Raw genomic sequence first — 13,551 nt, forward strand, 5'->3', positions numbered from 1 at the left:
CAGATTAGCATTTCCAGCATGGTGATAGTTTGTATGCCTGAAAACCTAGCCAAGCAGTAGTCCAAGTATGTCTGTACTGAGGCATCTGGTGAGGGAAGGATCTTCTGCAACATGTTTGAAGCTAATCATCTGTGTGATAATGTCATTTGGCACATGATTCTAAAGAGTGGGAGTGAATAGCTGGGTAGGGATGCAGGATAATAGAATGGATGACTTCAGTGAACGGAGAGACTTTCCAATGGTGTTTTGGACCATTAGACTTTGGAATTAACTTTCAGTGGTTTGAAGCATTTGTTTTGAGTTATGACGGGTCATGAGATATTGGACCTTGAAACAATATCCGCCTACACTTTTCCCTAGTGAGAATTTTTGGCGACTAGTCCAGAACTTTGCAAAGTAACTCCTGGAACTTGAAGTAAAGGGAGTTTTCAGTTACTGCCAAGATAGAAAGAAGCCTCAGTTGTATTTCGCTCAGAGTACTGACTGCTGTATGTTGGTTGAGTTCTTCTGCATAAAAAAAGACAATGTAGTGCGCTCTCAATTAAAGCTAGCTATGCTGTAATCCTTACAGTATGAGCATGCTAGATAACACCAATGATTTTTCCTCAGTGTAATTGTAATATTGCACTAGTTGTGTTATTTGTGCTAGTATCACCAAGTATTAATAATGACATATATTCTTGATATAAGTTGATGATATTGTTGTACCAGAGATTAATTTTGGCACAGTCTAGTGCATATGTAGACTTCCCACAAGTGATTTCCTGTCACTAGAGACTCTTTTGGAACTGTTAAAACTGGGAACAGTCATGTTTTTGCTTTTAGGAAACTTAGTAATACTGGGATTAGCAGTTTGTATGTTCTGAGTAACTGTGCAGATACATTAGGCTTTTGTGCAGGAAAGTAATGGCTGTATAATTCCATAAGATAAAACAGGCTTTAAAACATTCTGCTTTGAGTTTGTTTTCAAGTTTACATTATGAGCTCTTAACACTTCAAACGAACTGGGTAATGTTCTTCCTTAACAGCTTCGTGTAACTGAGCATAAAGAAAGCTATAAAAGCTGTACTTTGCTGCAGTACAAGAGAGAAGAATTTGGTAGTGTACAACTTGAATGTAGTTCAACTATTGAACATAGTTTAAGCTTTGCGTAAAAATTCTGTTAGAAGATCCCACTTGAAATGAAACCCCTGTTAATCGATGAGGTTATTCTTGGCCAGCAGTGTGCACTGAGCCTTCTGGCCAAGGTGCTAGTGAGGAATGCTGCATTCCCGAGTGGGCTGGGAGCGGAAGAGAGAGCAGGCGCCGCATGCCGGGAAGGAGCCAAGCTGCTTGGTCGGAGCTGATTGCTCCCTGCATCCAGGCCGGGCCAAGTGCCTTACACAGGGCTCTGCTGGGCCACCTGCAGCTCATCAGAGCCGGCCATGGGCAGGGCAGCCAGCCAGCGCTTCCGTGGTTGGGTGCACGGGGCTGCAGTGGGGGCAGAGGAGAGCAATCTGAGCCACAGTGGGTGGAATGGAGTTGGGAGGCAGGCATCTTCCCCGTAAGTGGGAATTTTTTTTTTTTTTGGTGGGGTTGGGGGGGGGAAGTGTGCAAGGAAAGAGCAGGATTAGTTCATTGAACTTCAAACATTTTGTGAGGTGTGATTGAATTTGGAGGCTGCCGCAGCTCTGTCCCTATGTGCAGCTACAGACAACAAGACTGACCACGTATTCCTGATAGACACTAGCATTTGGATGCAGGTGTGCAGCACATACATGTGTATGCACAGATCCAAACAGATCAACAGTGTTGGTGTCTGTGAGCCCTCACATGAGCACAAACAGCACCAGTGGTCCTATGCTGTATCAGTCTCTGGTGGTTCAGGATGGAGGTCTGGTAGTGGCAAAAAATGTACAGACACCTACTCCCTCACCAACCAGTAAAAAAATAGCAACAAACAAAGGTGGGTGTCTCCAGCAGCTGGCTTCAAGCACTCTCTGCTACTTCAGTAGCTGCTGGATCTTGGTCTTTTCAGTTGCTGACACCTGGATATTCAAACTCTTGATTTCACTGATGTCTGCAGTCACTGAGATTGCAGGGTCCTCTTGCTCTGATTGCTGGCAGTCAGACCCCCCATACACACACATGGGCTCAGAATGAGAGAAAATCATTCAGGAAAATAGCTAGAAATTGAATTTAATGGGAATAGAGGATGGGTGGTGCTGATGATGCACAGGGCATGTTCAGACAATTGTTCTAACCAACCCCTGTTTACAGATGACCAGCCTCTTTTATCTTCTTATCCCGCAGTTTTTTCCCACGTTTATTCCTCCCTGAATCACCTCTTTCCTTGCCTTTGTTGCCTTCTGTAAACATTCTGTAGGTATTGTACAATCCTAACTTCCCAGCATTTTACAATCTCTACCATACCATTGGACAGCAACCACTGTCAGGCCAAAAGGTGTTCTGGTGTTGACTTACCTGATCAGTGTATGTGTGGAAACCGGGTCTAAGGATGTCCTGTGAAGGCCAAGGTATCTTTTCCCTGGAGTTCTTTATTTGGGTTCCTACCTGCCCTTCTCTCTCTGTGCTCCCCTGGCTTGTGGAGATGGGCCTGATGGTTCCTCTTGTGAAGGGTCTGGGAGGTCCTGGGCAGGGTGTTGGTGGCCCCCACCTGCATTTTTCCTCTGTGCTGCTTTGCGGATGTGCAGACAAGCACCTCACAAGCAGGACAGGTAAAGGAGCTGCTGAGGTTCCTCGCTACTGCCTGTCCCTCTTAAGGATTCAGGAAAACCTCCTAGCAACTGAAGCTCCATGCTAATGAACAGGCTGGGTCTCTTCTCATCCTTTTAGCTTTTGTAATTATTATTTCAGAAATGGAGATCAGGCATGCACAATGCCTAGAAAAATGTCCTGGTGTAGTCTTGTCACATGCTATAGAAACGCTATGCAGAGGCTGTGTTTAGTGAGAGAACTCTTGTACTCCATACTAGTATAGATTATTCCCTTGATGGTTGTGAGCTTGTGATTCTGCATCATAGTCTAGAAGCCACTGATGAAGCTCAAGTTTGGAAGTGGAAGAAATACCTTTTAAGGAGGTTAAATGTTAGAGTTACAAAACTAGATAATTTTTCACAGTCACTTTTATGTGTATGTATATTGGTTTTGGAAGAAAAGGGCAGTAAAGCATATGATGTCAATAAGAAAAGCATTCATGATACACAGCTTAAAAGGTCAATTTAATTAATGGAAAACCAAATGAGGGTGTTGATATCAACAGTTCTAACAGTCTGTAATTGATGATTTTGCTTTTTTTCCTAATATTTCTACTACATAGAAATTAATTTTGCCTTTGGAATTTATTTGAAAGGCAAAATCATAGTTATGGGTATAATAATGTTATTTACAAACTTTGGATTAATGATGATGCTGCTTTCTAAGGGATGTAATGTCTCATATTTTTAATCATTAAACTTGCTGTCACAAAGAGGACTTCAGTGTTCATCTGTAACTTTAGTTTATTGTGCCAGCTAATGCTTTTCAGTAATGAAAATTAGTGTAGTATGTTTAAAACATTTTAATAAATCCAAGATTTGTACATGAGAATGGGTAAATGGCACATAGGCAGAACATATTTTGTCATAGCAATTAAGATAAGTGCTGCTTGGCAGGTGATTATGTGACCTCTGGTTACTGAGGTGGAGGATTATTTGTAGGGATGTTCTGGCAGCTGCATAACAGGGTTATGGTCTTAAAGAGTGAAAAAAAATTAAAGAGAAAGACATATCTTTATCAAAAGAAGGAGACTTAAACCTGTAAAATATCTTGGAGGCTTCCTTAAAATCCGTGGTTTGTAGGTGGTTCTGTGAACTTCATATGAAGAGACAATAGTTCATGTGATTCCCTGAGTCATGAATTGTCCCTCCTGGCAGCTGAAATTATTATTGGTGTTATTAAAACGTGTCATGTGTATCTGTAGGCAGATATATACAGTTGTAATATTGATTTTATATCCCTTTTGTTACAATTAAGTTTGTCAGCAGTATAATGCAATTAACAGAAAATTAACAGTGTACCAAGGAATAGACATCGCAGCACTTATTTTAATAATGTTATTGTATCTTGTTTTCTGTCAATCAAGGCACAGTAGGATTTTGGGTTAGAGCTTAAAGTAAGTTTATGATGTGGTTTCAATTATGAAGAAATGTCAGTTTCCTTGGAAGAATTACTAGTGACTGTATCTTTGTGTGTTCAGAATATAAAGTCAAGTCCTGTGCGTACTTGCAGAGATACTGATATACATATTTGGGCAGCACAGCTAATTCTTGCTTTGTATGTTCTTTCCTATTACAAATGATCTTTGGGCAATTGGAAAAATGCAATTTTTAGTATATTCTTGGATATTTGCTATTTTACATAGGAAGCCTGAGAGTGAGTTGAGAGACAGAGGAAGCAGCTGGCTGCTTTGGCATCGGCCCAGTAAATCAGTTTCTTCTTGCTATGGACTGAATACCTCTGTGTCCGTATAAATTTGTCAGCTCTGTCTTTTGCTTTTGCAAGGGTTAAATTGTACAAATTCTGTCTCTCTTAGTGACTGTCCAAGGTAGATAGCCTGCTTTCTGGAGCAAGGACTTCCTCAGTGTTAAGTGTCATGTAATTATGTAATGCATACACACCAAAACAGAGAAGACTGACTTGGTATTTCAGATAAAATTGCTGCTGTAAAGAAGACATTATTTTTTTCTCTGAATGAGAAGAAAGTGTGAAAACAATGGGCACAATAGATATGATACCTTCATTATGTATTTGATTTGGTAGAACAAATCTTAGTTAATTACAATTAATATACCACAAGCTTCATGCAGTTTAGATACTATTGACTGTGCAACACGTAGATTACTAACTTGTTACCTCATTAATTAAAAGTTTCTTCTGAGCTTTTCCATATTTTTTCCCACACTTTTCCTGTTTTGATCTGTGTGTGTGTTCCCACCTCACGTTTGAATTCTGGTTTAAACCAAAAGGTCAAAGGAGCTGCTTGAATGCTGCTCATTCCTCTCCAGGGTCTGTTCCTCCTCTTTTCCCCCATGAACTGTTTACTTTAAAGCTTTTCATTTTAACAAGTTTTCATTTTAAGAAGTTTTACTCATGCTTAACAGTGTTTTGAAGATAAGGAAAACAAAAAATGAGAAAGCTTTCAATGAGTAGGGAAAATACAGAATGAGAAAGCTTTTTCCAGTGATGTATCATGGAAAAGTGGCATGTTATTTAGTGTATCTGTTTCCTGTATGGATTTTTTTTCCTGTCCTTGTGAGGATTTGAGTTTTTCTTTTCACAGAATCACCGAAAATGGGTAATGTTAGAAGGGATCACTGGAGGTCATAGAGTCCAACTTGCCTGCTGAGCATATGCTCCTCTGCAGCATATTACTCAGGATTAGTCATATCTGTTGATCTAAACTGTTGTAGAACAATGGTATGGAGCTTCTTAACTGGCTTGCTGCTCAAGGAAAGTGCAGCAGGTGCTGCCGGAGTGGCTGGAGCTAAATACCTGCCTGACCAGAATACCTGTGAAATGAGGATTATAGGTGGTGGTATCCAAGTTAAAAGTCTGCATTGGCTTTTATGTGCCAGACTGATTATGGTGGTCTGAGAGATTAAAAACCCCAATAAACAAAAACTTTAACACTTCTTTTTTTCAGGTTAAAAAAGAAAAAAAATTAGAAATTTTCAGAAAATGTTTTGTTTCCTCAAAAATAGGCAGATTTATTTTGTTGTCATGACACATTTACAACTCTTGAGTTCTGTAGCTGTTATTAAAAACATTGATGTATAGGATTATCAAAGAGCATGTATTAATTTAGAGTTTGATTTCTATTGCAGTTCCCAGAGTGTGGTTTCTTTGGCATGTATGACAAAATTCTCCTGTTCCGCCATGACCTGAACTCAGATAATATTTTGCAACGAATTACATCAGCAGAAGAGATACACGAGGGAGATCTTGTTGAGGTTGTACTCTCTGGTAGGTATTATTGTAGCAGTGGAACAACTCTTTGTTCAGTAGATTAAAAGAAATTAGGACTTCATGGAGCATTATTTTCATGTTTGCCTTGAGCTTTTTCACTTTAGGCAATATACTTTGGGGTAGAGGTTTCTGAGAAAGTCCAAGTGTCTCTGATGCTTCAGCACTCAGTTTTTTTATTTTTCATTGTTCTGTTTTAATCTTCTTCAGGTTTATTATTAAAAATAAATCTGAATTATACAAATGAGAATTTTTAAGTATAATAATACCAGTTTTTCATTTTTGTGATTGTTTAAGGTGAAATGCAGGTAGGATTCAGAATTTGTTCTTCCAAGTTGTGGGTTTTCTTTTGCTTATATCTGTCTTTTTGTTCTGTAGTTTTTGCTATTGATGGTTTATGCTGTCATAAGACTTCATATAAATGTTGTTGCTGAATCATACCTATAAAAACAGGCTCTTACAGGTTATTGTAGTTCTTAAAAATGGTTTCTTTGAACATTATAGTCCTTAGAGTGGTGGTTCTTAACCAATAATGAGGACAAAATAACCCCAGCCCTGGTTGTCATTGTATGTGTTTGATCAATACTTCATCAAATTCAATCAAAAATCAGCTGTAGTTAAACTACAAGTAAAAGCTGGACTAGTGTTGAGCAGTTTTTCAAGTCCTTGAGGATAAAGTGACAAACTGAGACGATATATTAGAAGGAGAGACCTCTTGACTGTCATGAGCTTAGATTTGTAAGCTTGCTCAATAAAGTATGAATTTGATAGCTGTAAGGAAGGCTGAGTCCTTGGCCACATTTCAGGGCATGTCTGAACTGTTCAGTAATTGATCATCTTATTTTGAACTTTTCATTGCTTCTGATGAATAGCATATTTGGAAAATTTGTTGTGTGACTCTTGGCAGTCTCTGACAGTTTCCTTACAGACAGACAGACCACCCGAAACTGAGGCATTTTGAAGAACATGTAAATCTATTTCAGTAGGATTTTAAAAATAAGATCTGAATGGGGAGTGTTAGTATGTATCTGGTAAAAAACCAGTAGCCATCAGGACAAGGCAATCTTGATGTAAAATACCTTTTTTTTGTTTCCTTACCTCAAAGATACAAAACAAAAGAAATTGAAATATATCTACACTTATTTAGGGAAAATAATATTTCAGTGTTCTGTGGAAACTTTATCCACAGTTCTTTTTTGATACACTGATTTGAATCTAATAAGCTTTTACTACAGAAGTACTTTAGAAGATAAAAATCTATTTTTAGAACTGTCTTTTTTTGAAAATTTTGTAGGTTACAGAACAGCTTGAAAATTAAATTGTTCTTTAAAACATTTACTGTTGCTTTTAGCAAAGCTCGTTCTACCTGCCTTCAACTTAGTGAAGTTTTCAACAGAGTGATTCATACTGTTGATTAGTTGGGAACATTAGCCTACAGAGTTCAGTGGATATTTTTCCTCAATAAAAATGTTTATTGAGAACTATGTCTCCTGAATGCATATTTAAATGACATACGGTAAAATGCTGATTTCTAAATATTTTGTAAGCATTCTTTAAATTAGCCATTTTTAAAACATGTTCTTTCCATAAATCCTTGTTGATCCTGTGACAAGAGTTATAACTTACTGCAATTTTTTTTAAAGCTTTGGCTACAGTTGAAGATTTCCAGATCCGTCCTCATGCACTTTATGTGCATTCCTACAAGGCTCCTACTTTTTGTGACTACTGCGGAGAGATGCTTTGGGGTTTGGTACGACAGGGATTAAAATGTGAGGGTAAGTCAGTCTATGATATTTAGTGTGTTTGTGTGTGTGTATATCTATATGAGATGAGGAAGAAGAAGTTGTATTGTGTTTGGTATGTTACCAAGTGATAAGTACAGTATTTCCTACCTGGAAAGGTGTGTGCATTGGAAAACTGAAGTTCTGATCTTGACATTAATGCAAACTTGGGCTAATGCATGACCTTGGGCTAATGACTTAAGAAATGTTGTTTCCCACTCTGAATAAAATAGCTAGCTTACAACCTTGCGTTCTTTGCACAAGGAAAATGTAGTTTGGAGAGACTCCCAAAGGGGAATCCCTTTCCTTATGGCTTTCATCCAGCTGGCTGTGGAGCACTCTGCAGCCTGCTGTCAGGTACTAACACTGCCTTCTCACTGAATTCTTCTTGCTTCTTGTGCTCCAAAGTAAGGGAGTGATGAAAGCTTCCTGGTGCTGGGAGATCAGCTGCTTCCAAGTGTTAGACCTTGTTACTAGAACTGGGCTTACTGGAGAAAAAGCTGTTTTTGTGAATCACATCAAGAACACTAAAATCTGAGAATATGACACAACAGTCTATTTCTGCCTTTGCCATTGTCCTGGGTCATCTTTTTAAAACTCCTTTATCAAAATATTAGTACTGTGGTTTTTTTTTCTTTGAATGTTGGGAGGTTTTTTGAATAAACAAACTCCTCTTCCAGGTTGTGGGTTAAACTACCATAAGCGATGTGCCTTCAAGATTCCAAACAACTGCAGTGGAGTGAGGAAGAGGCGCCTGTCTAATGTGTCTTTGCCAGGAGCAGGGCTTTCAGTTCCAAGGCCAGCACAAGCTGAACACACATCCTCTGCCTCTGAAGAAGTATGTAATGTGAAAGAAGAAACAATTTCTGGTTTAAATTCTTTAACCTCTGAAGAACTAGATAGTGTTTTAAGTGGCTCATGATGAGTATGTGGGAGTCAAACTTAACCATTATGATCAGTTTTAGTGAATTTTAAAATACAGTGATTCTTAGACTTTGACACTTAGTGCTTATTATTACTGTGAGAGATACAACAGGAAATAAACTATAAGTTTTATATATAAATTTGTTATTGGCCTTTCACTCATGGTTATATGAAATCCTGAGAACTTTGGCTTCAGAATGATAAAATATCTTGCCTTCTAGTAATACAGATTAGTTCTGTAATTATTGTATCAGCATAGATTAGTTTCTTGGCCAATGCAGTACAAATTGTAAGCTTTTATACTGGGGAAGAGTGTTCTCAATCTGCTGTTAAGCTTTTCACAGAGTTAATCCAAAAAACCCCAAACCCTGTCTAGGAGGGTGTATGAGATGAAAGGCTTACAGTAAAAACAGACATCCATAGTAGTTCCGTGTTGTGATGATTGCTGAGAGGTTATCAATTACATAACAAATATCTATTATCAAGTATATCCCAACTATATTGGGATCATGAGGCAGGAGAGGCAAGGATTAGATCCATTTGTTTGTGCCTTAGGCTTTTCTAGTAATCTGTTACTTTACACTATAACTATTCTTACCACAATTTAAATTACAAATCATATAGTCTACTTCAAGAACATTATTTTTTTTTAGCTAGAGGCTATAAAAGCTTAGTCTTGAGTAATGAAAAATATTTATTTTGATGTTTATGACTACTGGTAAGATTGACTCAGTGAACATAGAATTGTAAGCATTTATCACATAATTTAACTTTATGATTTCTGTGTGCATGTTTAGTACTTTTTTGATACCTCTTAATTTTACTCAATGCTTCTTCTGTTTTAATTGAAGTTTTTCTTTTAACTTCATTTCAAAATTTTTTTTTGAGGGGGTTTATTTTATAAGTAATTTTTCAATTTTCTAAGCAGTTTTGCCTAATTTAGTAAGCTATCCAGCATACTGTACCTTGCTTCTAAAAACTGATAGTTTGAGGTAGTGATTGCAGTTTGGTCTGCCTGCCTCCAGTGCTTTCCATTTTACCTTCTATATGGAGGCTTGTACGCGCTGTCTGCACCTGGATGCGCTGTCAGGTTGCTCAAAAAATGAATGCTGTGAGTGAATTTCTAGCATTTCTGTTCTGTGGAAATAAAGGTTCATACATAATTTCCTGCTTTCTGTAAGACTTTTCCGTCTGGTATTTTCATGGTTTTGTTTTACAATACCAGAATGTCCTCTTAAAGCTTTTTGGCCAGGTTGCTTTCTTGTCTGGTCCCTTTTGGAGCCAACACCTCCCTTACAGCCCCACTGACATTTTTTTCATCCACCAGGACCCCCAAGTCCTTCCCAACAGGGCTGACACCAGTCCCCAGCCTGTGTTGATACAGGGGGTGACCCAACTCAGGCGCAGTGCCAGCACTTGGCCTTGTTGAGCCGCAGAAGTTTCACATGGACCCACTTCTCAAGCTTATCCAGGTCCTGCTGGATGGCATCACATCCCTCCAGTGTGCCAGCTGGGTGGCATCCACAAACATGCTGAGGGTGCACTCACTCCCACTGTCTGTCATTGATGAAGACATTTAATAGCTCTGGTCCCAGTGTCAGCCCTGAGGGACACCACTTGTCACTGATGTCTGTCAGGACACTGAGACATTGACCACTCCCCTCTGGATGTGACCATTTAGTCAATTCCTTATTCTTCTAAAGGTCTGCCCATTGAATCCATCTCTCCATTTTAGAGTGAAGGATGTTGTGGTGACCATGTCAAAGGCTTTACAGAATTCCAGATAAATGACACCTATAGCCCTTTTATTGTCCACTGGGATGGAGTCACTCCATCATGGAAGGCTGCTGGCTGTCCCAAATCACTTCCTCCCTTCATGTGCTTTAGCATAGCTTCTAGTAGGATCTCTGTGATCTTCCCAGATACAGAGGGAAGCCTGAAAGGTCAGTGGTTCTGAGGGTTGTCCATTCTGCCCTTTTAAAAATGGGTGCAGTTTTTGCCTTTTTCCAGTTCACCTGACTGCTGTGACTTTTCAAGGTAGTCATGGCACTAGAACTGTTCTGGTGCAAATGATGTATTCCTTCTTTATTGCAGCGTTGCTGCCCAGAGCCCAGTAAGAGGATTCCCTCTTGGAGTGGCCGCCCCATCTGGATGGATAAGATGGTGCTGTGCAGAGTGAAGGTCCCACACACCTTTGCTGTTCACTCTTACACTCGTCCCACCATCTGCCAGTACTGCAAGCGGCTGCTGAAGGGCCTCTTTCGCCAAGGAATGCAGTGTAAAGGTAAACCTTTCCTTTGCTACTGCAGCAGTACATTTCAGTAAAGGTCTTGTATTTAAAACTGTTTGATGACTGTATACTGCAAACATGTAAGTTTTGAAAAATTGCATAATTTTCAGAAGACCAGAGCAGCCCTCATTTTCATTGTCGTAAGCTGTGCATTGTACATTTTTCTGAAAAATAAGATTTAATTGTGTAGTTTGAAAACACTGTAATTCTAGAAGGATAATTATGAATTAATAAAAATGAGAAATGCTTCCTTTTTTCAATATCTGTATTCTAGACCAATCACTAAGGAATCTGTGAGTTTTCATTGTATTTTAGTACAGGATACTGATTATTACCTTTTGGAGATAGGTGCCTGTGCTGAACTTGCATGGTTTTTATGTAGCAAATGTTAACATGCATGGCTTCAGTTCTCAGACCCTTCCATGTGGTTCCTAGGGTGTAACTAACGCGATCTCCTTCTGGCTTTTTATTACTAGTTAGTGCAGATCTGTTGGCTTTGTTGCAGGAAACAAAAGTCTAGTAATGAATCATAAACATTAATATGGAAAGGAGTTTCCATTTCTCTCATGTGAGTTTGTCAAACGGGGGTATCAAAGGTCAGCTTTTTGAGAGAGGTCACTTAATACATTTTCAGTTTGCTTTATTAGAGGAGAGAAACTATTGTAAGCTTACAGCTGTGTTAACCTTTTTTTTTTTGACTGGTAATAGTGCTGTCTCATGTAAGGAAGTAGTTTTATTTTTCATTTCTGTTGTTATTTGCAGTCTTTGTAGTCTGTTTGAAGTCTGCATCCTGAACTGGTTTTGATATTTTTTCCAGTCAGCGTGTCTCTTGGATACACATGATACAGAAATAATGAAGCTTGAAAAAGATGCCTTGTGGTTTTAACATACAGATGCTGCTGGCCGTATACAGCATATGACTGTATCCAGCTGAACAAATGGAGCTACCACATCAGTTTCAGGGAATTGAATGGCACTGGATAAAAATATTATTTGTATGCATGTTGTAAGCATTTATGCATGGAAAACAAGCCTAGAGAAATGCCATGTATATGTGCAGGACAGAAATAAGTGTCTTAATAGGCCTCCATTTATGCAGTAAGATCCTATACTTATTTTTAATATACCAGGAACTGATATCAAGCAGTTCAAATTGTTTCATATTGACTTTTCTTACAGATTCTTAAGGTTTCCCACCAACTTCCTTGTGCACATTCACAAAGCTTGGGGGTCTTCTAGTAGTTTTATGTTTCTGATTACCCGGAAGAGCCCTGGATTTCTTGATTTAATTAATTGCTATTTGGGCTCTGAGGATGATGTTTGAGATGCTAAGGCTGTGTTTGTGGTAATAAATTAAATGTGCCCAGAAACATTCCCGGACACTGAGGTCAGCTGGGACAGGATGACCCGCGTTCATGAACAAATTTTCTTAGCATCCCAGCCTGGGTGGCTCTGTGCAGACTGCCTGGAGCAATTTCATAGGATGCTCTGGTTTATGAGCTAGACCTTGGAACTGTTTGAGATTATGCTAATGCTGTGGGCCAAAAGCTTGCTAGGGGATGTTTGTAGCTATTTACTAGACTAGAGAATTGCATGGCAGTACCCAGGAATGTTTCTGAATATAGTTTAATCTTTTAGGATAGATTCAGTCTTCTAGTTTCATGACAGGATTTGAAATGTCTCTGTTTCTTCCAGCCTTTTTTAAAGTAGTGAAGTAATTGTATTTCATAATATGGACTGAAGCCATGGCTGTAAAATACTGTTAATGGGCCTCATAGGAAGCATCTTTTTAGGCACTCAGAAGCTGAGTAATATTGTATTCTGCTCCAAAATTTGGCTCCTCTGCCACTAAAAATGGAGAGATAATGGTTTTTCTCTTGTCTGGGCTTAAAAGAAAAACACATTGAGCTTGTTTTGAATAGCAAAAAGAGGTTAAACTACCAATATGAAAACAATTGTGGGGGCAGTAGGGAGTTTTGAAATTCATGGTATTGATGGAGTTGAAAATCACAGGGATGTGACTAATAAAGGAAATTCCTGTTCATACCAGTAATGTTGTGTGCTGGACTTGGTTCAGTGGGCTGCATTGATACCTCGGGTGCAGCAATGGCACACGGCCAGCTGAGATTCCATCCTGTGTCAGGCCAAATCCGGGCATAATGTTATTCTGTCTGCCCTGTGTCAGCAAGACATGGAGCCTGAGGAGTCAGGCAAATCTGTAACCTGAATGAGAGGGGAACCAGACTTCGGGATTTACTGCAGAACATATTTGCTCTGATGTAGTTGTGTGATCATAGATGTTGTGTGATCAGACTCTGATGGCTGCAAGTCTTAGTTGGCTGGTGGGGAAAAATGTTAGAGATGAGACAGTTAAATCATATAGCAATGGAAAAAAGGATGTGGAACAAATGAAAGAATGGGAGAAGTTACATCATGAGGGAAAAAATAGCTGCAGAAGAAGCTACAGAAGTAGCAAGCCATTTTGTACTGGAAGGGGAAGTACTGACATAATAAATAGTGGTGGGACAAATCAACATGTGACATAAGGACAAG

The 13,551-nt window shown here is 39.0% G+C and overlaps 1 protein-coding gene across 1 annotated transcript in view; it reads left to right on the top strand.

Annotated features, from left to right (window-relative positions):
• The window catches only part of PRKD3 (protein kinase D3), a 42,351-nt gene that overhangs the window by 7,557 nt on the left and 21,243 nt on the right, over nucleotides 1-13,551 (top strand). The window contains exons 3-6 of the mRNA XM_058021833.1: nucleotides 5,865-6,003; nucleotides 7,647-7,778; nucleotides 8,465-8,622; nucleotides 10,803-10,992. Coding sequence (XP_057877816.1) covers nucleotides 5,865-6,003; nucleotides 7,647-7,778; nucleotides 8,465-8,622; nucleotides 10,803-10,992 — 619 coding nt within the window. The remainder of the gene's footprint in view (nucleotides 1-5,864; nucleotides 6,004-7,646; nucleotides 7,779-8,464; nucleotides 8,623-10,802; nucleotides 10,993-13,551) is intronic.

This window comes from Melospiza georgiana, chromosome 3 (genome assembly GCF_028018845.1).
Source record: "Melospiza georgiana isolate bMelGeo1 chromosome 3, bMelGeo1.pri, whole genome shotgun sequence".
NCBI classification, from domain to species: Eukaryota; Metazoa; Chordata; class Aves; order Passeriformes; family Passerellidae; genus Melospiza; species Melospiza georgiana.